At 37.8% G+C, this 24,781-nt stretch overlaps 1 protein-coding gene across 6 annotated transcripts in view; it reads right to left on the reverse strand.

The window, feature by feature from the left end:
• Nucleotides 1-6,871: 6,871 nt before the first annotated feature.
• Neto1 (neuropilin and tolloid like 1) overlaps nt 6,872-24,781 on the reverse strand; it is a 125,767-nt gene continuing 107,857 nt past the window's right edge. For 3 of the 6 annotated variants that reach the window (XM_060376963.1, XM_060376960.1, XM_060376964.1), the window contains 4 exons: nt 19,851-19,964; nt 14,189-14,747; nt 13,215-13,288; nt 6,872-12,524 (listed from right to left, as the gene is read on the reverse strand). In XM_060376963.1, coding sequence (XP_060232946.1) covers nt 13,228-13,288; nt 14,189-14,747; nt 19,851-19,964 — 734 coding nt within the window. In that variant the 3' untranslated portion in view covers nt 6,872-12,524; nt 13,215-13,227. Of the gene's footprint in view, nt 12,525-13,214; nt 13,289-14,188; nt 14,748-19,850; nt 19,965-24,781 lie in introns of those variants that run through there. The other 3 variants (XM_060376962.1, XM_060376961.1, XM_060376965.1) reach the window with 3 other exon arrangements.

The raw sequence follows: 24,781 nt of genomic DNA on the forward strand, positions 1-24,781 counted from the left end.
AGTTCAAATATAACCTTAGAATATCTAGAGTCTATGATACTGGAAGAGTTACTAAATTGTTTCAGGCTTTATTTTTTCACTTTCAAAGTAAACCTGAAGGGTTTTCATGAGAAGTAACCAGATGTTTGTGAACTAACTGGACATAATGCAGACATAACATTTAATAATATGTATTTATTTATTTACTTAGACAGGACTATTTGCTCATTTGCCTATCATTTGAAAGCAATGATTATTTGTTTCCTTTTGTGCCTGCAGAATTAGCTAAATTTACTATGATTATTTACTCTGGGATTTATATCAATGCTAATGTCTGTAAGAATCTAAGTTTTAGAAATGTTAAGAATATTTTTGTATAAATGGATTTAATGAAAAGAAGCTATAGTTTCATTTGATTAAGCTTAAAAAGTTAATCTTCCCCTCATATATTCTCAGACTGTGGAAAATCACAGTTTTAAACAGACCACAGATAGAGTCAAAATCACTCAGTTCTATCAGCCTCATCCAGTTGCCTGTTTGCTTAAGATAAAAGTTCAGTAGTTTGACTCTAAATAGATTAAAGTACTTATCATGAGGTGATTAGATTTAAGTTTGGTTCCTGGGAAGAATTGAGGTTATGTATTTTTACGCTGTTCAAGCTCTGTGGTTGATGAGGTAAAGTCAAAGCTATTAATCCCCTCAGCGCAGCCTCTCCAGGCTACCTTGAGGGCAACTGCAGGCTCCTCCCAGGCAACAATTTTGATGTGAACTTTATTTGTAGAGAAGAGTAAAATTTAACAGAAGAACTTCTGTAGAGCAAAGAATGCCACCATTGCAGTGAAGCCACAACCTGCTGAATGGGAAAAAAATTGCCAGCCATAAATTTGACAGAGGGTTAGTGTCTAGAATAACAAAGAACTCAAAACACTAAACCCCAATTAAAGAGAAAGAAAGGGGGAGATAGTAAGACCTGGATAGGACAGCAGCTCCACAAGGAGAGCAACAGAACCAAAATATCTGGACACAGGGGTCTTTTCTGAGACTGATACTCCAACCAAGGACCATGCATGGGGATAACCTAGAACCCCTGCACAGATGTAGCCCATGGCAGTTCTATATCCAAGTGGGTTCCATAGTAATGGGAACAGGGACTGTCTCTGACATGAATTCAGTGGCAGGCTCTTTGATCACCTCCCCCTGAGATGGGGAGCATCCTTACTAGGCCATAGAGGAAGACAATGCAGTCACTCCTGATAAGACCTGATAGACTAGGGTCAGATGGAAGGGGAGGAGGACCTCCCCTATCAGTGGACTTGGAGAGGAGCATGGGAGGAGAAGAGGGAAGGAGGGTGGGATTGGGAGGGAATAAGAGAGGAGCTGCAGCTGGGATGCAGAGTGAATAAGTTGTAATTGATATAAAAATAAAATTTAATTAAAAAAAATAATAACTCAATTCTAAATTGAGGCATAGGACTATAGAGAGAATTCACAGAAGAAAAATAGCTGGGGAGTATTTTTTTTTTTTTTCAACATCCTCAGCCATTATGGAAACATAAGAAGTCAATTTCATTTTACTCCATTCAAAATGGGTATGAATAAAAATACAGTTAAAAAATGTTGTACAAGTGCTGGTCTGGTAATACTTATTCACCCTTGGTAGAGGAATAAACAGATATAACCATTATGAAAATCAGTGTGAAATTTTCTCAAAATGCTGGAAATAGATGTGCCACGTGACCTTGCTATATCTCTCCATGCATGTGCTGAAAAGCTCTCTATTTTATTAGAGAGACACTTCCTCATCCATCTTCAGCATTGCTCAAATGCTCAATAGCCAGGGAATGGAAACATTCTAAATGGTCATCAACTAATGGCGGATAATGAAAACGTGTTACATATACAGAATGGAATAGTATTCAGCTTTAAAAAGTTGCAAATCACAGGTAAATAGATAGATCTGGAAATTATCATTTTGAGTGAGATAACACAGATCCAAAAAGACGAATGTCACGTTTTCTTTCAAATATGAATGCTGGAAAGAAGGTGCTCATAACCTAATAGGAAATGGTCATCACTGAAAACATACATACACTTAATATTTTATAGACTGAGCAGGTCATACTTTGGAATTTATGTGTATACATATATGCACGTAACAGCAATTAATTTAAAGCTAGCCAGTGAAGTTGAAAGATAACAAGGAGGAGTATATGGAACCAGGAAGGGAATAAAGGAAAATAATGTAATTATGTTATAATCCAAAAATAAAATAAATAATGAAAAATGTATTGTTAGCTTTGACCCTTCAGCTGTGTATGTGCAGATGGAAATTCCCATAGAAGGTAAGGAAGGAGTAAGGAGAACAGAGGTGTCCGTTTCAAGGGAAGAAGATTGAAATGTAGGCGGTAGAAAGAGGAGAAGGAGAGTAATGGACTAGAACTTCCTAAATGGGATGGGCAGTGGGATGGCTGCACAGGAAAGAGTATGTGGAGAGCCAGCTAAAGACCTTTGAAAAGCTGTATGGAAACTCACTGTTGTAAATGCTTCCTAAAACCTGTAAGCATACATATAAAAAGGAACGTAAATGGTGTTACCCTATTATGGTGTCTCCAGGCACAGTAATTAAATGTCCAGTGCCAGATACAAGTTATCTCTTTACAAGCCATTGACATTGGGGTCCCAAAGAACATTGTTCCCCGAAATAAAGATTACAAGCTGTTGCTATTGCTTTTAGCTACTCTTCAGATCTTGATAGTAAGTCGGTATTACTGAAGACAGGACAGAGCTGAATCACAGAACATGGAGAAATAAAACTGCTACTTATACAGAAGCTTCATCCCCACCAGCTTCCATTAACCCTGCTGAAACTCTGTGTACACCACCAGGGTGCAAAACAAGTCAATCCTCGTACCCAGCTGTGGACACTGAAAAGCACAACAGTGGGTGAGCTGGAAATCTGTGCACACTGGCGTGAGACCAGCACGAATGTCACCCGTAAGAGCAACTGTATTGTATTGAAGGTCTATTTCACAGGATGGACCTTGTGCCTGATCTGTTAACTGTGCCTAAACCCAGTGGCTGGCTAAGTTGTAGGTCAGGGGGGGAGGTTGCTTAATATCATTATTTTGCTAAATGGACATTATAAACTGATCCCTAAGTTCTAATCTTTATACACACAGGTTAGTACATCTTTAATACCCTCATTGGATAAACCTCCTTTTGCAGTAGATGGTTCATTCAGAGACCTACAACTGGCCAAGAGACAAAGACTAAGAAACTTTGAGGACTCAGCACTAAATTTAGCATTTATATCACACTTTCTCCTACAAGGACAAGGGACCATCATGGAAGACAGAGCAGAAAGACTGTGAGAAAGCCGTGGTGGGTGTCTGCAGAAGAACAGTAACTGCAGACATCGTAGGACCATTGTTTGCGTTGCTCAGAGTAATTGTTTTTGTCCGCACATGGCACGCAAAGCCAAGCCAGTCAATGTTCAGCACAGGGGAGGAGCGTTCTCAAGTCTCACCCCTGGCTGGTCAGCGTGGCACGTGATGGGTTTGGGGTGAAAAAGATTTATGTGACCCGGGAAAGGCTGTCTACACTCCAGTCGAGAGTGCTTTCCTCCTGCACATGCAGGGAGCACTGAGCAGACGAACTGGCTTTATAAACTGAGCGCATGAACCTGGACAGGGAAATGACTGGTGTGGAAGAAACTGAGGGGAAGAAAATGGGGAGATACGATCAAGACACTGGTGAATGTATGACATTCTCAAGCAATAAAAACATCATTAAAAATCTCCCACACGTATGAGTTAGGAAGGGCCTTAAAGCAGATTGTAAGGGAGAGCAATGGAGACAACCCTCTTCCACAGGGGTGCCATTTCAGTACACATGATTTGTGCCTAAAAACGTACATGAGAATTAATTTACCCATAGGAAGAAGATGTGTATTGATTATAGGTATATGTAAAGCATCAATAAGTTTCAAGGAACACAGTTAATGTTCCATAAATATTTGTGTCAAATACTGCATTCTTGTAGGCAGTTCAGCTAGGCAAAGTTGTCGCAAATTAAACAAAATTTTCTCAAGAAAGAATTTCAAAATGCCCTCAGGAAGAGAAAAGGAAATCAATTAAGATTCACTGTTAGTTCCATAGTCTTTAAAGTACAAAACACATCAAATATGGCAAAAGATTAATGGCAGTGATCACACAGGCAGGTTGAATGGCAAAAACAAACAGGAGGTTCGATTGTCACTTAGAGATAATTTGTCAATTTCCTTCCACATCTCTTAGGGAACAAGGAGGGCAAGAATGGCCCTTCCAGAGCCTACAAACTGGGAAAGGGGTCTTGTACAGTGCTTCAAGGACGTTACTCAACTTGGGAACAGCCAGGAGCAATGTTCAGGGGCAGAGCTAAAGTGACAGGGAGCCAGCAAGCAAACAGACATTGATGTTCTCAGGGTGTCTTTGATATCCAGTTCCTGATCTCTGACGAGCCAAAAGTGAGCGTTCCGAGGGTCAGCTGATCCTAATCTGGTCATCTGGGAGAGAAAACACCTGGCAGAATCATAGTTTTCAAAGGGTACGTTGAAGGTGATTTCATATGTAGCCAGGCAGCCTAACCCTTTTAAAAGTGGTTCAAATAGACAAGAGACTATACAATGAACCTCTGGCCTGCTGTATATAAAATACATAACCATGAGGATAACAGAAGGAGGACACTCATTTTAGTCAGTAATTCACAGAGATACAAAAGCTTTCTATAGCTGTGTAAAGAATTAACTGGAAAAACAGAATACCAGAGCATTTTATCTGCTGCCCATGTTCTCATGTGTTTGTTTGTTTGTTGTTGTTGTTGTTCATTTCGTTTTTGTTTTTTAAGCTTTTTTATTCATGCCATTGGTTGCTCTTCTGGGAACTTTCTTCAATAACTTTATCCTTTTCTGTGTTTCAAAGTAAAACTGAGACGCCTGCAAAACTATTTAAGATATACATGTAATAAAAACTGCAATTAAAATTTGAACTATTAGAAAATATTACTGGCAGTGTACTTCTTTTCATATTATAAATATGATTATGAGACTAAACTTAGTTTCCTATCTATTTAGATGAAGCAATTGCCTACAACTGATGATAGTATTTCCCTTCACATGTTTTTGTCCTTGTGCACAAATTTACAACTTGTCACTGTGGTTACTTCACAGCCCTGAGAGTCACTGCTGCTCATGTGCACTAGTGATAAAGAGCACTATTTTTCTTTTTTTTCTTCTTCTTATTTTTATCATTTATTACAATTCATTCAATCTGTGTCCTGGCTATGGCCCTCTCTTTCCTCTGCTCCCAATCCCACCCACCCACCCTCTTCTCCCCCTGTACTCCTCCCCTTGTCCACTGATAGGGGAGGTCCTCGTCCCCTTCTCTCTGACCTTAGCCTATCAGGTCTCATTAGGAATGTCTGCATCCTCTTCCTCTGTGGCTTAGCAAGACTGAACCACCCAGGGGGCGGTGATCAAAGAGCCAGCCAGCCACTGAGTTCATGTCAGAGACAGTTGCTGTACCCCTTACTAGGGAGCCTGAGTCTATGGGCTACATCTGAGCATTGGTTCAAGGTCCTTTCCATGCATTGGCCTTGGTTGGGGTATCATTCTCTTCAGGGGCCCCACAGCTCAGTTTATTTTGGCTCTGTTGGTCTCCTTTTGGAGCTCCTGTCCCCTCTAGATCTTTCTGTTTCCCCCTTCTTTCATAAAATTCCATGCATTCTGCCCAGTGTTTGGCTATAAGCCTCAGACTCTGCTTTGCTACCTAGATCAGTAGAGTTTTTCAGAGGCCGACTGTGGTGGCACCTGTCCTGGTTCACTGGGTTCTCCTGCTTCTTATGTCTATCATGTTTGCCTTTCTGAATGAGGATTGAGCATTTTCTCTAGGGTCTTCCTTGTTGTTTAGCTTCTTTAGGAGTATAGATTTTAGCATGTTTATCCTATATTATATGTCTGATCACCACTTATGAATAAGAATATGCCATGTGCGTCTTTCTGTTTCTGAGATACCTCATTCAAGAAGATCTTTTCTAGTTCCCACCAATTGCCTGAAATTTTCATGATTTCCTTGTTTTTAATAGCTGAGTGATATTCCATTGTGTAGATGTACCACAAATTCTGTATCCATTCCTCAGATGAGGGACATCTGTGTTGTTATCTTCACCAACCCTATATCTGACAGGCGGCTAATATCCAGAATATATATAGAACTTAAGACGCTAAACACCAACAAACCAAGTAATCCAATTAAAATATGGGGTACAGAGCTAAACAGAATTCTCAATAGAGGAATATCAAATGACAGAAAAACACTTAAAGAAAGAAATGTTCAATGTCCTTAGTCATCAGGGAGATGCAAATAAAAGCGACCCTGAGATCTCACCTTACACCTTTCAGAATGGCTGTGATCAAAAATTCAAGTGACAACATATGCTGGAGAGGTTGTGGAGAGAAGGGAACCCTCCTCTATTGCTAGTGGGAATGTAAACTTGTACAACCACTTTGCAAATCAATCTTGCACTTTCTCAGACAATTAGGAATAGTGCTACCTCAAGATCCAGCTATACCATGCCTGGGCATATACCCGAAATATGCTCAACTATACAACAAGGACATTTGCTCAACCATGTTCATAGCAGCTCTATTCATAATAGCCAGATTCTGGATAAAGAGCACTCTGATATGAAGATGAAAAGAAAGATGCCCTGGAGAAAATGACATCCAAAAGATATCATGGTCATTGCTTCTGGAAATCACATCTTTTATCCCGACAAGAGAAGTTAGCATCTTTCCTTTGCTGTTTTTATAGATGTGTGGGCATCATATCAATTATAAAATGGAGCTTACACACAATTTAGGAAAAATGGTTTATTTTTACAATGCATCATAGAATATAAAAAATATCTCCCAGTGCATGATCTTTTGGTCTTCACACACTTTCATGTGAAAAGAAGCTTTTATAATACACATTTTACAGATGAGTAAACACAGAATTATGGGTAATATGGGCACATTTCAACTTCTCCTGATGGAGTACACTAACAGAGTTACACTTGCATATTGGCAAAGAACACCAGCAGTTAGTCAGCTTGGTATGAGAAATGAACTCATCGTGCACGGACTTACAAAAGTTATAAACCAGTTCAGTTTCCTTGACTGCACAAACGTAACAGCATACACTGCAGTAGTTTTGTTCGCAGAACCACCTTTCTCGTGACCAAGGAAAAGACTCCACGTGAATCACTCAGAATGGACTTTGTCATGTGATCCTTAATCATATTTTCTCATTAACCATAAGCATGGAAATAACATTTTGTAGAAAATAAGTAGAACCCTCCAACAATCTGTTATCTTTAATGTTTTATTTCTCTGGTCTGCTTAGTACACATACTGTTTGCAGAGAAGACTCCATTCATACCTTTCCCAAACTATACCAAGATCAAGATCTTTGAGCAAAGTGCGAATTCCTGGGCAAGCACTCAGTGTGCAGAGTTGGCTCCAGGTACTGGCTGCAGTATGTTTTCTGTAACCCTTCAGTACTTACCATCCAATTCAAGTAAATGGTCCCTAGGCCTGTATATGAACTAATTACTCTAAACATACATGTTTCCCTGTACTGCGTGGCAATGATCTTCACCATCTTCTTAGGAAGCCTGTGCTTCACAGGGCACTTTTGGTGCCCTCAAGAAAATACTCATATTTCAAATTTGCACTTCTTCATCATACAACATGATCTATACTGTATTTGTTCAACAGTCAATTATGCTTTGTATTCTGTAGATGATAGGGACTCAGGAAAATCTAATTAGTATTTCAAGATGGGTCACATGGGGAAAAAAGTGTGAACAAAAGTCTCTTCTGTAGTTCTAAGCACCATTCCTCCACCAATTTCCATCATTATTTTCATCTCCAGTGCACTGAAGAAGAGGTTTTGATGTACACAATGCACAGACCAAAAAAAGAAAAAGGAAATGAAAAGAAAAAAAAACCACCAAGCAATGTTGATATAAAGTTTAAATCAATGGAAACTGAGTAAATAGTCCAAGTTTAATAGTATGCTGTAAAGGAATATTTTATTTTAAATAACTTACACACAAGACCTCCTGGTCAGTTGTAATATTTGTCTGAGTGTCAGTGGCTACTAAAGAGAACCCTCCAAACAATTTCTCGGTGACTCACTGGGATATGGCAGTGGAAGAGAAAAAGCTGATGGAGACAGAGAATATGCTCGATGCACAATTATCATGATTGCCAACAAGAAAAGTGACTGTATATCACACTGGCTCCCGTGAATACAGAACTTCTTAAATTCTCCAAGCACATGACAGAGGCATGATGAAGGCGGCATTTATTTTTTTTTTCCTAATGGAAGGAAATGAAGGTTTGTCAGAAGAGAGCTTCCCTCTTTAGGAAAGAACAGAAAACACACAACCCGCTGCCCCAGGGAAAGTGGGGAATTGCGTGTTTGACATTGGTTACATATATTTCTTGTCTTTGTTTCTCTGCTGTATTTATTCCAATAATATAACATAATTAATTTTAGAATAATCTGAAGTTTTAACAGAATGGATAGTTATAATTCTTAATTAAAAGTTGCTTTGGATTTATTGAGCTGACTGAATTCATGATAAAAAATGTCTTTTTATTTTTGCCATGTATTTTTCTTTCTCCAATGTTTAAAAGGGATAAAGGGAATGTTAACTTAAAGAAATAAGGAATTACTAATTAACTTAGGTTCCATTTATTGTATTCTTTTACCTATCTAATTATTTCTTGGTGCATCTTTCACACAGTGCTTTGACTAACAGAAATTGTTTATTGGAGGAAAGTATGCAGAGCAGCCAACTTTTAGGCTCATTAGGCAACTTAAAAACTCACTGTCCATGTCATATCCCATTAAAGATAACACACAAATTTTATACAATTCATTTATTTCACTTTCCTCCAGAATGGGAATTGCTATCATTCAAGCTAGGTGGCACCACTTATTTCACTATCAAACACAGATGTGTTGTTTTTTGTTGCTCTCCCAAGTTGATGAGACTCAGAATGATAGTGTTCACTTTGTTTTAATATTGTGAGCTCTGGGAAATCCATTTTTGATTTTAAAATGAAAGGGTCAAAATGTGTAACAGGAGAGGAACCCTTGACTTTTTGTGGGAAAATATAGAAGGAGCTAATGCAAAGTTCAAGAGAATATTTACATGATGCGGAAGACCAAACTTAAAATATTGGGAAGCAGAATTTTTAATGCAGTTAATGCCCTGAAATATTTTTAACAGGACAAAAACAAGGGAAAAAAAAAAGCAGCATCTCTGGCACAGGGTTGATTCTCATTTAAAGAATGTGTGACAGTGATCTCCAATTATGTTTATAGCACATTTTAATTATCTGACTAAAGTAAGCTGTGAGAAATCAAACGCATGTCTGTTTTGTGAAGTGATGCAGAAAATCTGCATGTGTATATAAACAGGTTGAGAAAAGTTCAGATTTCAAAGTCAGAACATCAGCACTTAGGCAGAAGCACAAATCTTAACTCAAGTCATCATGAAATGAAAACATGGTCGGACACCAAGCTTCCAAGAGCTGAACCCAAACCATCAGCTTCACCAAATTTACATAGTGAAGGATCTGAAAACACCTCATTGAGTCAATACAGCTCTTCTTATGCTAGGTTATTTTAATTTGCTTTGTGAATAAAATATTGTTACCTGCTAACCCTGTTTGAGTTTCCTTCCATTGCAAGTGTCACCCAATTTTCAAGACTGTCCAATATTAAAGGGATAAAGTCTGATTTAAAAATAATTTTTAATACTGACAAATCTCCATAATGGGTTTTATAGAGGCACCTGTAAGGATTTCTGATAGCTTTGCTGACCTCTCACTCCAAAGGGGAGAATCCCAGGTCTCCAGGGCTCTGGGCAGGAATGCTGGCGCTTCCTGGCCTGCTCCACCAACACCTGCCAGTTAGTTAACCATGAGGAGGCCCGTCTTCTAAGGGAGGCCATTTTCCCACAGAGTTATTATATGTCAAATATATAAACCATCCATTCTTAAATCAGTTTGATGTCAAAAGGTGCCTGTTCAGTGGACTGGGAGTACAAGTTCCTTTAAGCAGAGAATGGGCAGATGAGTGGCCTGTTTAGATCTGGAAAGAGCTGGAAAATTCTGTAAACTGCAGGACAGGTGCATGGTGACTTCTGCACCAATTTATCTTCTTGGCTTCATTGTTGTGTAATGACACACACTGTGACACTGAGATTATTCATTCAAAGATGATAATGTGTGATGAGGGTTCCTAAAGAGATGAAATAATGCAAAATACGGGGAACTAATTTATGTGATAATCTTAGAATGTCGGCTTTGAATTAATGGGCACACAGTTACATGTGGTAACGAATAATTTGGTGAGTCAGACAGAAAAAGGTGAATTTTACAGTAAGTGATATCTGTAAAGTATGTATCGTGCTAAAGAAAGATAGTACTCACGTCGCTCCATTTTCTTATTGGACAATTTGTCAGATTAATTCAGGTGAATGATTATTACTTTTCACACATGTGTGTCTTTGTGTGCTATCTGTGTCTGCCTGTGTGCGTGTCGTTCCCTCTCTGTCTTTAGCGAGCTGGGATTACATGTAGGCCACCTGACGCTTATGTCCTTGTGCCAAAAGTACTACGTGGACAAGTTGATTGTATTTTCAATACTCAAGAATTGTGTAATTCTTTAGTCAACTTTTCTATTACACTTTACTTTATCTCCATTTACTTGCTGATGTTTTCTTTTGTTTATACTTTAATACATACTAGGTTGGCTTCCTATTAAGGACAAATGACACAAAATATCCGTTTAGATTGTAGAGGCTGCTGGCAAAATAATTGTAGTGAACCAGATTTCTCTGGTACTTGAAGGTCCTGATTATTTTATTCTTGAGAACCTGGCTATTTTGAAGATAGTAAGAAGATGTCATGTAACTATAGTTTTAAAAATAACTTTTCTAAGAGTAGACTTTTTTATTTGAAAAGGTATTTACTCTGTGTTCATGGGGATACATATAATTCAACAGAACTTCTGCATGTTATGTGTGCTTTAATTTTTCTCTATTAAACTGATGATAACCATTAAGCATTCAGGTATGTGTGTGTATAGGTAAGAGAGTAACTCAGAAATGGTTAGTTTAGTCATAAGAAAGGTCTATGATTTGGAAGGATTGACTTAGAAAAACTCTTTTAATATGAGAGGAGAAAATATTCATAAGATGTTAGAAATAAAATACTTAGGAAAGCAAACCTCAATATTAAGTGACATCCTGTAATCTAGCAACGGGGAGAGATTAGACTAATAAATCGTGTACTCTTGAAACTCTGCTTTTTATCACAATAGAAGAAAACATCTCTCTTAACTCAAATTAGGAAATTATTATACACTTTATATATATATATTTATATAAAAGTTACAAGTAGCAAGCATATGACACAAAGAAATGGAGGAGTAACAGCAATATTTGAGAATGCATGCTTTTTACAATGTGTCTAATAAAGAGGGCATTTTCCAACCTAAATATCCAGTACGGACATGCAGGGTATTTTCTCAAACTTTCAATTCAGTCATATTGCTAAGTGCTTAATCAAACAAAATTCTGTTGTAGAGTTTGAATGGTAAAATACCTGATTTCAAAAACCCATTTATGAAACTCAATATTTTTCCTTGATAAAAACAAAACGGAAATCAGGGGTACATAGAACGATAAGGAGGGAGACAAAGAAAGACAGAGGTGGGGCAGATATTTGTCTTATTGCAATCTAGATTTTACTGAATTTCATTATAATAAAACAACAGGTGTGTACAGTCCATTGAACCTCTAGCTGGTGTTGCCATCATCCACATTTCCAATTTTCATTGCAGCTTGTTCAAAATCCCGCAGGAACGCACTATTCTCAAGCAGTCTATATAATGAAAACAGTGTACATGTAACACAAGGTTCACCCAAAGTTGTGGGTTTTTCCCCACAGATCACACAGGTACAGTCATGTAACAAAGACATGAACAACACAGAAACAAACATGAAACTGACAGTAAAAATAAAGCTGGGGTAGCCTTAATCAGGGACTAATCTCTTCTTCAAGTTTCCACACATCTCCGAATGTATTTAAACCTAAGGAGCACTTGGTGATCAGCAACCAAATTAGGAAATGGACACGCCATTGTGCAGCAGGGGTGTCTTGCCGAAGGAATAACACATGTCTGTAACTCTTAAGTTTGGATAAAGGCAGTGGAATGAATTTAGAAATATGTCCACTTTTCACAATTCACTACAGAATTTTCTTTTCACAGCCCCAAGTGTGTATAAATAGTTCTTCTCTGAAAATAAAGCACAGTTAAAACAGTTTCTCCCAATGGAAAAAAAAAATGCAACAAACACCAACTTAGTAAGGTCATACAGAGCATGGGATGCGTTCTCCTAATTCAAGAACAGTTGGTAGGCTTGAGGAGTTTGGAGGAGATTAGCTGTGAAGCAAATTCAATTGGAGATGAATTAGAGTAAAATAAACGCAGACTACCAAGTGAAGATGTGAAGCCACTGTGACATTCCACGACAAACACATGCACATGGAGACAACTGGAGGTTATGAGGCTTTTAAAGCATGAAACATTCAAATTTTATTCCATGAAATTTGATCAACATGCCACATTTCATTTTAATGAGATAAGCTAATTGTTCATGCAAAACTAAGACCACACAAATTGTCTGAATACCATCAAATACTTGGTGACATCTTTGAATAGAAGATATTCAAATTATATCATTAATTGCCAATCTAATGAATTTACTTCAGTTACCTTAAGAGTGAATAGTGTTTTATTTTTCAAAAACCTGGGTTTCTTGTGCTAGTCCTTGAATGAAATTTCATTGCTTTTATTATCTTTGCTTATAATAAAAATATTTTAGCCATTCTATTATTGAACAATACTTGATGAAAGAATATTAAAATGTATTTAAAAGCTATGTATTCTAAGAATAATCACGCCATTGCCATTGCATCCACTATACTTTTACATATAAAATGCCATGAGATGCTTAGCTTAAGAAATAATGGATAAAAACCACATTCCTTGAAATACTACGAGACAATTACAACAAAACAAAACAAAATAAAATATGACAAAGGGGAGAAGGAACCAAGGGCATTTTCTTACCTTGAATTTCGTTTTAGACCCTAGTTGTGTTGTATTCAGATTCATGTTTGCTTAGAGACCCAATGAGGCAGAACCTGGAATGTTATGGCTATTTCATTCAACATAGTAATATTTGCACAAACTATAAATACTCTATTTACTTGAAAACATTCCTAAAGTTAATGAAGCAATGGAAACAATGGTATTTTATCAGCATGCAAACTATATTAAATCAACTTAGATATTTTAGAATTTGTCAATAAAGTCTATAAATCTATATAATTAGGTAAAGCATTGCAAGCATGCACACACAGAGTAATTTAACTAGATGCATGCTGGAATTTCCAAATAAACCAATATTAAATTCAAATTCTCTTCCCAGATATTTTTCTCATTTAAAAAACATTAACATATAAAAGATGGTATTTTATATATGTAAAAATAAAAAATAAATAAAATTTCTCCCAAATTCTCTATTTAAATATAAATTTTAGTGTTTTAGCATTCAATATTATAAAATAAAATTTGTAATATAAATATATTACGTGGGGAAAATACACTTTTATTTTCTTAACCAAAATAGATTCTATTGCAAAATATTTCATTTTGAATTAAAATTATTCAATAAGATAGTCTAGCTATCTTTGTGTAAGGTAACCATTTCAGAAAATCATTTTATGTCCTGAAATATATAAAAATGAAAAAGAGCAACAACTATGATTATGTGGAGACAAATTCATTGCATAAATCTCTACTATAAATGAAATGCTCTATTCTCATAGAAGTAATCTCGTATGTAAAGAAATAAACAAAATATCTGTGGCCTTTGAGCACGTATTTCATCACACTCACGTGCACCTCATGCACATATATAGGACATAAAAGAGCAGGCTAGCCTAGGAGGAGAAAGACGGCACTGTGTGGTTTAAGCCATCATTCCCAGCAGCATTTCCATCTTCAGTTACGGTTGCCATCAAATATCTATGGATACTGACCGCTGGACGGATTTCTCGTGTCTGGATAGCCTGTGGCTGGTGGTGGGCACCTCCTCGATCTCGTCGATGTCACAGGCATCCGCCGCGTCTTGAGAATAGTTGTGTTTCATGACCAGGATGTTCCTTCTGTTCACGGGTGGAATGAGGGGCTTGACTGGCTGCGTGGGTATCTCTGCCAGGATGGAGGCGTCCCTTGTGCTGAGGTTACTGCGGCTGCCCTTTGTGCTGGACAGCTGGGATCCACAGTGATGGTCATGGATGCATTTGGAAGAGGATCTCCGCAGTTTGTGGTAATTTTCAAAGTCTTCTGCCACATCTGCAAAGTCAGCTGTTGCTCCAGTTCCTCTGAGTGTGCATAACTCATAGTGAGGAGGCTCAAACACCTCCTGGAAAACGGTCTGGTCAAAGTCTGACTTCCTTTGGACGTATTTTTTACGAGGCTGTTTGATCTGTACAATGACAGAAATGATAATAAGGATGATCACAATGCAGGAAGTCACGCCAATGACCGTCCCACTGGTGTTGGTCAGCTGATCCAGCAGGCTGGTTTTCCTCTTTTCTGTAGGGAGGAGAGAGTGAAAACAACAGACAGACAAGAGGAGAAACAACCCACCACGTGTTAATATCGCCTTCACAGTGCAAATTCAAAACTTTTAAACAAAGCAGGCTGAGCATACAGTTTTCACAGGCTTAGGTTATCACGCAATTATTCAAAATAAAAACTCTATTTCCAAAATGGCTCTATTTTCCAGCCGTAAAGTAGTCATCTCATTGCTCATATCCCCACTTTAAATACTTATATGTGGACATATTTGTGCACATACATATGCATGTTAATATTTGCGTAACTCATAACATGGCATCTGTAGGTGGTGCAGCAATTTTCTGAACTATCATTTGTTTTCTTAGTCATAAGAGGACTGCTAAAATTCTGAAGCAGGAATTAATGCCTTTCTCTCTTTGCTTGCTTGACAGAGAAAACAAGTTATAGTAGTAACAGCATTCTAATGCCAAGAAAAACTCAACACAACATCACAGCAAACATTCTTGAATGGTAGCAAGAGAACTTATACATATTTTCTCAAATCAAAAATATAAAAATTGGCTCCTGAAACTCTGTTGTAATGAGTGTATGGACATTTTTCTGTTGGTGTGTAGCAGATTGGCACATACGGCAAGGGACGGGGAGAAAGAACATCTGCATGCCCTTAGCTTGAAAGCACACATTTAAAAAGGCACCGACTAATCCATTACCTAACATTACAGTAGAGTAAAATAAGGTGTGTCAGAACTTTCTAGGGAGAGTGAACACACGTGCCATAAGATTAATGATTGGCTTCCAAGCCACGAAGTCAGTATTTCAGGGAGGCTGAAGGTGGAACCACAAGGCTCCATTGGGAGGAATAAAATTCATGAGGTGAATAGTGCAGGAAAGTGAACAGAGCACCACCACCACCACAACAACAACAAAAAGGATCAAGTGATCAAACAGAAGCACACAAGGAGAAGAGAGAAATTAAAATGAATATTTTTAATTAAGGGTTCAAATTCCCCCATATTAATGATAAGATGTATATACAAATTCAAGAGTGAAATAAATGTAGAAAAACAACTTAGACAACTAAAATAGGTTATAAAATTATAGAGGAAAAGGAAATAAGGAAATCAGCCTAGGGGAAATGATAGATCCAGATTTACACAGATTATCATGTGGTTGGTGAGCATTGGAGGTCAAAACAACACAGATTCATGTTACAGCAAACAAAATCAAATTTAAAAATCACATAAATAACTACATACTCAAAATCACTGTCTAGTAAAACTACTTTTAAAATGAAAACAAAATTATTGTCAGATTTAAAAAAATTAAAAAAAAAAACAATAAATCTGCCTTAAAAAGTCTTTGAGTTCCATTCAAGAAAACGATGGCAATGGCAAAAAGAGATGAGAAAGGAGAGGTAGAGAGACAGACATACTTATTAAACTCTTCTTCATATTCAGGGAGATCTGTGTATCATTGTACAATAGATCCTTTACCTTGTAGAAATGTGTTTCCTATTACTAACTGTAGACCTGAATTTGCTGGGAGTTAAACCATTGCTTTAATAAAGGAAGGATACAAACATATAGAAATAGAACCGACTGAGTCAATTGTTGTTGTTTTTGTGTTTATGGTTTCACAGTTGACCAGTCTGCTTTGGGTAAACAATAAGGGTGCTCATCAGGCTCTCATGAACCCCCTGGTGTCTGGGCCTTGTTATATAGCAATGGTAAGGAAAATCCCTACATATAATTAAGTGATGTAGAAACAACCAAAATGTTTATAGCAAATTATACTACTATGGACTGTCTTTATTCTTTTGCCACCCTGAAAATAGAATGATATAAGATAGTAATTATTATAGTAATTGATTGAGGTTGTAAGATACATGATATAGTATGCAAAATTGGGTAACAAGAGTAAAGAATGCAGGAAAAAGTTCTATATTTCATAGAAAGTTTAGCCTAAAACATGAAAGATATATTGAAAAGTTGTATGCTATAAACCCTTATGTCAACACAGTGAAACCAAATCAAGAAAATATTGAACACATACTACAGTACAACATATATACATAGTGTTCTAGAGAGTGTAAAAAGAGAAAGTAATGAGATATAGATGACAACAACTGACAGAGGGTATGAATATTAATATGGACAATACAGAATGATATATGGATATATTAAGTAACCTAATGAAATGAAAGAGACTGTTGGAATGGATAACAATTAATGTTAAATTATATATTGTAGCAAACATTTCCTGTATAAAAAGTAGAACAAATTAAAGAAAAGAATAAATGATAGCCAAAGAAAGTTAGATGCAAATACATAGACTTTAGGACAAAAGCGTGTAACTAAACCTGTATATCATCTTATGGTGATAAGGAAGGAAACTTTTGGGAAGCTCAACAATTCAAACACTCATGGGTGTTATGAAAACGCTATGAAATGAAAGTGTTATGAATGTAGAGAGAAAAGCAGGTCATCCAACATTATATGATGCAGAAAATTATAATATCATCTTTCAGACACAGGTGGACAAAGGGACCTAGAAGACTTATACAATGCTACGTGAACCTGCCAGATATGTAGGTATGACATACTCTGTCACACATCAGAAAATATGCTTTCATTTTATGGACAGGCAGGACATTCCTTTAGGCTCTCGTATGTGCTAAGCCATAAAACCAATCCCAGTAAATCACTAGTATCTCAGGGGTAAGTTCTTCTATCACAAGAAAACTAGTTAAGATTTTGCAGATGGGTTAGGTCTCTGAAAAAGAGGTGGCTCAACTTTATAATGAATTTCTGGTCATATTTTCCTGATTGCTGTTTTATTTTTGTCACATGCTCTCACATGCAGCAAACAGATATTAATGTCTACTAGCTGACATGTGAGCTAACATGTGAGGACATGTCAGGAAGCATGTCATGTCCTATCTGTGCCCAAGAGGTTCTTTAGACAGAAATCATGACAAACACTCATCAGAATATGTTGGGAGCTGCTGTTCTAGCATCTGCTTTGATACTTAAATCTCAGTGGAAAGACTGGTTTTACCAGGCCTTCACTGAAGTCAGGGAGGAACTTCCAAGTCCATCTCCTTTTGTTTGTGACTGCAGGTGGGATAGCTTGTCAAAATCACACCTTTTATTTCACCTCCTTGTGAATTTAATCTATTGTGTTGAGCTGTTTTTACTCTGGCTTAAAAGCAGTCTGCAATAAAAGCCAGGCTGCTGGTCCAGTCTACTCTCTACTAGAGCCTCTCGGAAAGGTCCCATGTGTTGTGTGTTAGTTTATTAATTTTAATCCTCACTCCCAACTCAAGAACCATTCAACTCTGCTGTCGGGCTCCTGCAGATTGGTGCCCAATGTGGAGCTTGAGATACAGGGAATCAGTGAAGGACACTGCAGGTGTTGGCGAGCTCCAATTATTAAGAAAAAAGGGCGCAGTGAGTAAATCTGAGAGAAAAAAATGGGACAAGGCAGAAGCCTAGTTAGTGTTTTGTGTATGGAACTTAATTAAAGATAGTCTGTATATGCAGCAGGAAACTGAGAAAGTTCAACTTTCAGGCTCAGAGAGAAGGAGGTTAGAAAGATGACAGACTTCAAGACAAAATGATATTAGACCATCAGCTCCTCCAGAGGAGATGTATTTCCCTCCTGATGACAGTAATTTCTTGTCAGAAGGAGACTTTGAGGATGACTTAGATCCTAATGAGGTTGCAGAGTTGGAGGAAGAACCAGATCAGTATTCTTCTGAGAGATACCCTCTGATTCAGGCTATGCATGTTAAAAAGCGTAAGCCTTGGCAAAAAAAAAATTGAAAGATTAGAATGGGGCTTGGAGGAAATGAAAAAAAAAATTGGAGAATTAACTACTAGGGAAAATGAGGCTCAATCCCCCACTCCAACTCTATCATTGGTTACAGGTTTGGACCCTCCTCCTGGGACTGCTACAGTTGCAGTGGCCCAAAAGACAAGGGGATCTTTTCCTTTGTCCACTGTATGGGCTACTGTATCTCGCTTACAAGTTTCTTTACAAGAAGCTAGACAGAATGGAGAACATATAACTGAGTTTTATGGTCTACTCTCCACTAGAGCCTCTTGGAACTGTCCCACGTGTTGTGTGTTTATTAATTTTAATCCTCACTCCCAACTCAAGAACCGTTCGACTCTGCTGGTGGGCTCCAGCAAGAATAGTCTTCATTTAGCAAACTCTTCTTACTGACCCAGCAGGTTATTTGGGAATGGGCAGGTTTTCTGTGCTTCTCTTTTCAAGAAGTGTTTTGATAGATCACCCTAAAATATAAGTGGGAAAATGTTCCTTGTCTATCTTCCCTTAAGTGGTGTTTAACATTTGGCCTTAATAGTGGATGCTTTTATGGTAACTGAAATGTAGCATAACCCAGCCAGAGAGTCTTATGTAAATAACCAATACTTGGTTGTCAGCTGGCCCAGAGGGCAGGGACACTGGGAACTATTTCATAGGAGAGAAAAAAGTATTTTGTTAATAAAAGAGAAACAGCTTCAATTGAAAACAGAAATTATCCTTTCAAATATTTTATCTTGAGACTGAGTGAAAATGTGAGTTGGAAAAATCTGGAATAAATGGAAACAGATTAGAAAAATGGAAAAAGAAAAATGACTTCGTAGAGAAGCAAGGCTCAGCACAGCTGCTCTTTTCTCCACTTGGTTCTGCAAGTCCTCATGAGTTGTCTTTAGTGTTGTAGAATGTAAGGAGAGTCCTCTGTCAGTACCGATGAAATCTCCAGGCATATTGAGGAATGATGAAGGAGACTGCTTACAAACTTTCTCTAAGACATGTGCAGTGTTGGAGAGACAGCTCAAGGGTTAAAGAGCACTGGCCGCTCTTCCAGAGGACCTGGGTTCAATTCCTACCACCCATCTAGCAGCTCACAAGTATCTGTAATTCCTGTTTCAGGGGATCTAACACCTCGTGCAGATAAAAAGAGGGAAAACCACCAAAGTACATAGCAAACAAAAACAAATAAATTATAAAAAAGACACATGCGGACAGACAAAACCGTATCCTCTCCTTTGTGAGACTCATGCACTGCGCGCACAGAGTCTTCCCCCTCTCCAGCTCTGTGTCCATTACCTTTACAGTGATTTTCATCCCAGGGATACACGCAGTTCTGGAGCCCGTTGCAGACCAGTGTGTTGTTAATACACATGTTACTGTGGCAGAAGAACGTGTTGCCTTCACAGGGAGCTAAGAAGAGAGAGAGAGAGAGAGAGAGAAAGCATGATAAAGGGAGAAAGCCTGAATATGACAGAAATCAGGGTGTGCCATTAACAAGACGTATCCCTTGCCTCTCAGAAAGGCGGCTACAGTGGGCATGACTCTGGTGACTGGCGTCTACTGCAGGCTCCAATTATTGGGAGAACAGAGTGTTTCCACCCTCACCAGTACGTGCAATTTAGCAAAATTTTGTAATAGCATGTACTATGCTCTTCCGAAACTTTACATACATAAATTTAGATTGACTGCACAAAAGCACTAAATAAAGGGGTTATACTTTTAAAAATATGTCTGACAAGCACTATTGAGGGAAAATATATATTAAGCAAAATGGCATAACACTTTAGAATATGTAAAATAAAAGTTATAGAAATCCAGAAACAATAAATTAATTTTCAACAACCTCATAAAATAAGAAAATTTATTTTCTGCTTATTCTCATACACACACAGAGAGAAAGAGAGAGAGAGAGAGAGAGGAGAGAGAGAGAGAGAGAGAGAGAGAGAGAGAGAGAGAGAGAGGAGAGAAACACAACAAACACAGCCAACTCAGACCACGTGGCTACACCTGCTCCTGGCTCTGGCCTCCCCAATGAGTGATGTTCATTTCCCACAGTTGGGATCTGCTAGTGTAATGATTACAATCCATGGAACGGCATCTGGAAAAGCTTCGAAAGGCAAAGAACTCTGGCAGTCATTTTGAAAGTATCATGCTTAACACTTTGTTATATTGGTGATTTGTTAAGAGATGTGTAAACCTGTTACAATGGAAAATTGGATGATTTGATATATTGTTACAAAAATTTGTTTTTTAAATGGAATTAAATTTGAGTTTCTGTAGCTAACTGTGATGACCTTGCAGAACTGACATGGTCTGTTACATAGATAACAAATGCTGTAAAAATTTGTACACAAAACATAAAGGCATTTTCTGCAAATGGATTAGACCGATTTAAAAATATATATGTGTAAAACATTATTGATAAATTTCTCTAGATTATAGTTACATAGGAAGAATGCTTTTAAGATACTTGCTACTTTTGTCCTTCCAATAATGCCTTACAAATATTTTAGTTGCTATAGCTTATGACTTAGTTTAAAAAGTAAACACAGGAATCAAAAGAGCATTTTAGCTTGGACATGAGGGGACGTGACAGTTGCTAAGACTGCTGTTCCAAGTAGCAAAGAGGTAAGCTTTTCCTGCTGCTTCTTGATTGTAAAACTATGAATCAACATGTTGTTATCAGTTTGTTATAGGGTTGTGGTTTTACTGAGAACACAATAAATACAGAAATGTCAATACATTTTATTCCATCATTAGATCATTAAGCAGTGGGAATCACCATCACTTACCTTGAGTAGTATTTTAAGTAATGAATAACCTTTATTTTTTTCTTATTTTTGGTGACATATATATAATTATATATATAGTTATAAATTGTGTATATATATATATATATACAAATTACAAACAAACAAACAAAAATACAAAAATAGCAGATAAATGCTCCATGGTCTAAAGCATATCTGTAACATGGTGACACTTGAACTGAACTAAATTTTGTAACCAGGAAAAGCTACTTTGCTGTGTTAGGACACTGGACTGAGCATGTGAGCAGCAGGAGCTTCACTCTGGTCTGTGGCGAATGACAGCTTCTCTGGCCACAAGCAGGTTCACTTTGAACTGCACATTGAGAGTTGGCAGGAAGTCCTGACAGGCCATTCTCAAACTCCCAGAAAACCTCTTTCAAACTTTTTGCCTTTGAGCTGGCCCGTATGTCAGTTACTCTGATTTAATGTCTGTAAAATGGGTCAAATGTGGTGATTTCATAATGCAGAGGTGCAGTGGGATGCAGATAGTACAGACATCCCCCACACAGGGATGTACCTCCATGGGAGAGTATTGGCAAACAGGTGCAGACAGCTGGTTTCCTTCCCAGCACCAAAAGGAGGAACATGCCTGGGACTGCTTTCAGGAGAGAATTGATTTTGAAACCTTATCCACCAGCTCTTCGTTGTGTGAGCTTGAATGGATGTGTTCTGTTCCGTTTCCGTGATGCCACTTTCAGTTTACATGCATGTAGGCACAATCTTCATTCAACCTTACCACAGAATATCATGGTGACAATTAGATCTCTATACCTTTAAAGTCTATAAAAGTGACGGTGTCACATGGGGACAAACGACAAATGCTCGTCATCTTTCTCATTAAACACTGCTGCGATGATGGAAAACTAAGCTAAGAGCTTGCAGGGCTGGGGCAGCCCTTTAAACACTGCGCTGGGGACGCTGTAAGAGCAGGACCAGGAGGCCCTGTTCCCACTTGGCTACATCAAAATAACCTGTGTCAGGAATCAATTCCAGGGAAAACAATCTTGCAACCTTGAGGACACATAACACAATAAGAAGTAGCTTAAATTATGCTTCACTCGTTACCTGCTGAAGTAAATGTTTTTGTTTATTTTTTGAGAGATCACTGCCTTGCACTAAGTGAGAATGCATATTGGACTATCTTGAAAACAAGATTTCTTGGTATTTTTGTATCTTTGATATAGTGCCACAATATAAGATATTATGCTTCAATTCTAGAAAAAAAACAGCAAAAATGGAACTTATACATATTAAATATCAAGATAAATATAAGTTTTTAGCATATGTATATGAATAAGAATAAAGCTTTTAAGAGACCATAGCTAAGTATACATAGTTACTTCTGATATGCTGCTTTTTAACACTTCAATAAAATCATCAAAATAATATGTATTTCTTGTTATTAATTGTACCAACAGATATTTGGTTTCATCTTTAAAAGACAATATTGATTAATCTAGAAAATATTTTATCTCATTTTCTGTTTTGTTTTTCGAGACAGGGTTTCTTTGTACAGCCGTGGTTGTCCTGAACTTGCTTTGTAGACCAAGCTGGCCTCGAAATCACTGAAATCCACATGTCTCTGTCTCCCAGAGTCCTGGGATTACAGGCATGTGCCACCACGCCTGGCTTATCTTGTTTTTAATCTTAATAGATTTTTTAAAAGGTTGTTATTCTATAGAACAAGTGTTGATAAAAGTGACAATGTTGCCTTTTAAATTATTTATTCATTTGCATTCTGGTCCTAGCCCCTCTCTCCTCTCCTCCCAGTCTCTCTCTCCTTCCCCCTTTCCCCCTCCTCTTATTCTTCAGAAAAGAAGAGAGCCCTACCCACCTACACCAGCTCATCAAGTCACATGAGGACTGAGTTTGTCCTCTTCCCCTGTGACCTGGTAAGGGAGTCCTCTTAAGGGGAGTGATCAAAACACAGGGAACAGAGTCCATGTGAGTGACAGTCCCCGCCCCCCTTACTACTGGAACCACATGAAGCCTGAGCTGCTCATCGGCTACATACACATAGAGGATCTAGGTGTAGTCCCTGCATTGTCCTTGGTTGGTGCTTCAGACTCCACAGGCTCCTCTATGCCCTGGCTAATTGGTTCTATTCATCTTCTTGTGGAGCTCTTGTCATCTCTAGGTCCTTTTATCCTTCCCTTCACTTGCATTCAAACATTTCAGAAAAACAAATAATACATCTAGACTGTGAGTTATTTATAGGGACCTTCAATGCAGTCTAAATTTTATTCACTGAATATTCATCCAAATACTTCAAAACAAATAGAAGCACAAAATTTCCCACAACTCTTTCACTTAAGAAGTAGAAGGATAATCTTTTCTAGTTCCACCCATTTGCCTGTAATGGCGGAGTAGCGTTCCACTGTGTACATGTGCCAGTTTCCCTACCCATTCTTGGGTTGAGGGACATCTGGGTTGTTTCCAGATTCTGGCTATTGTAAGTAAAGCTGCTATGAATATAGTTGAGCAAGTGTCCTTGTTGTATGGTGGAGCATCTTTTGGGTATATACCCAGGAGTGGTATGGCTGGGTCTTGTTTTAAAGTTATTCTTAATTGTGTAAGAAAGGGCTAGACTGATTTCCAAAGTGGTTGTACAATTTTACATTTCCACCTTCAATGCAGGAGTTTACCCCTTTCTCTACTTCCTCTCTAGCATGTGTCGTCACTTAGATTTTGATCTTAGCCATTCTGATGAGTGTGAGGAAGATTTGTTTTGACTTACATTTTTCTGATGACAAAGGAAGTTGAGCATTTCTTTAAGTGCTTCTAGGCCATTAGGGATTCCTGTGTTGAGAATTCTCTGTTTAGTTCTATGCCTCATTTTTTTAATTGGGTTATTTTGTTTATTGGTGTTTGATTTCTTGAGTTCATTATATATTTTTGATATTAGCCCTTTGTCAAATGTACGGTTGGTGAGGATCTTTTCCCAGTCTGTAGACTGTCTTTTCATACTATTGACAGTGTCCTTTGCCTTATAGAAGCTTTTCACTTTCATGAGGTCCCCTTTGTTGATTGTTGAACTTGGACCTTCAGCTGTTGGTGTTCTGTTCACAAAGTTGTCTCCTGTGCCAATGAGTTCAAGGCTCTTCCCCACTTTTCTTCTTACAGATTTAATGTGTCTGGTTTTATGTTGAGTGTTTGATATACTTGGACTTTACTTTTGTAAAGAGTGGTAACGATGGATCTATTTAAATTTTTCTACATGACATCTACAGACATCCAGTTAGACCAGCACCATTTGTTGAAAATGTTACCTTTTCTCCATTGTTTGGTTTTATGCTCCTTTGTCAAAAATCATGTGATCATCAGTGCATGGGTTTCTGCGCCTTCTATTCAATTTCATTGACCGAAGAGTCAATTTCTATGCCAGTACAATGCAAAGTTTGAGGGACTGCCCAACCA

This window comes from Meriones unguiculatus, chromosome 2 (genome assembly GCF_030254825.1).
Source record: "Meriones unguiculatus strain TT.TT164.6M chromosome 2, Bangor_MerUng_6.1, whole genome shotgun sequence".
Classification (NCBI taxonomy): Eukaryota; Metazoa; Chordata; class Mammalia; order Rodentia; family Muridae; genus Meriones; species Meriones unguiculatus.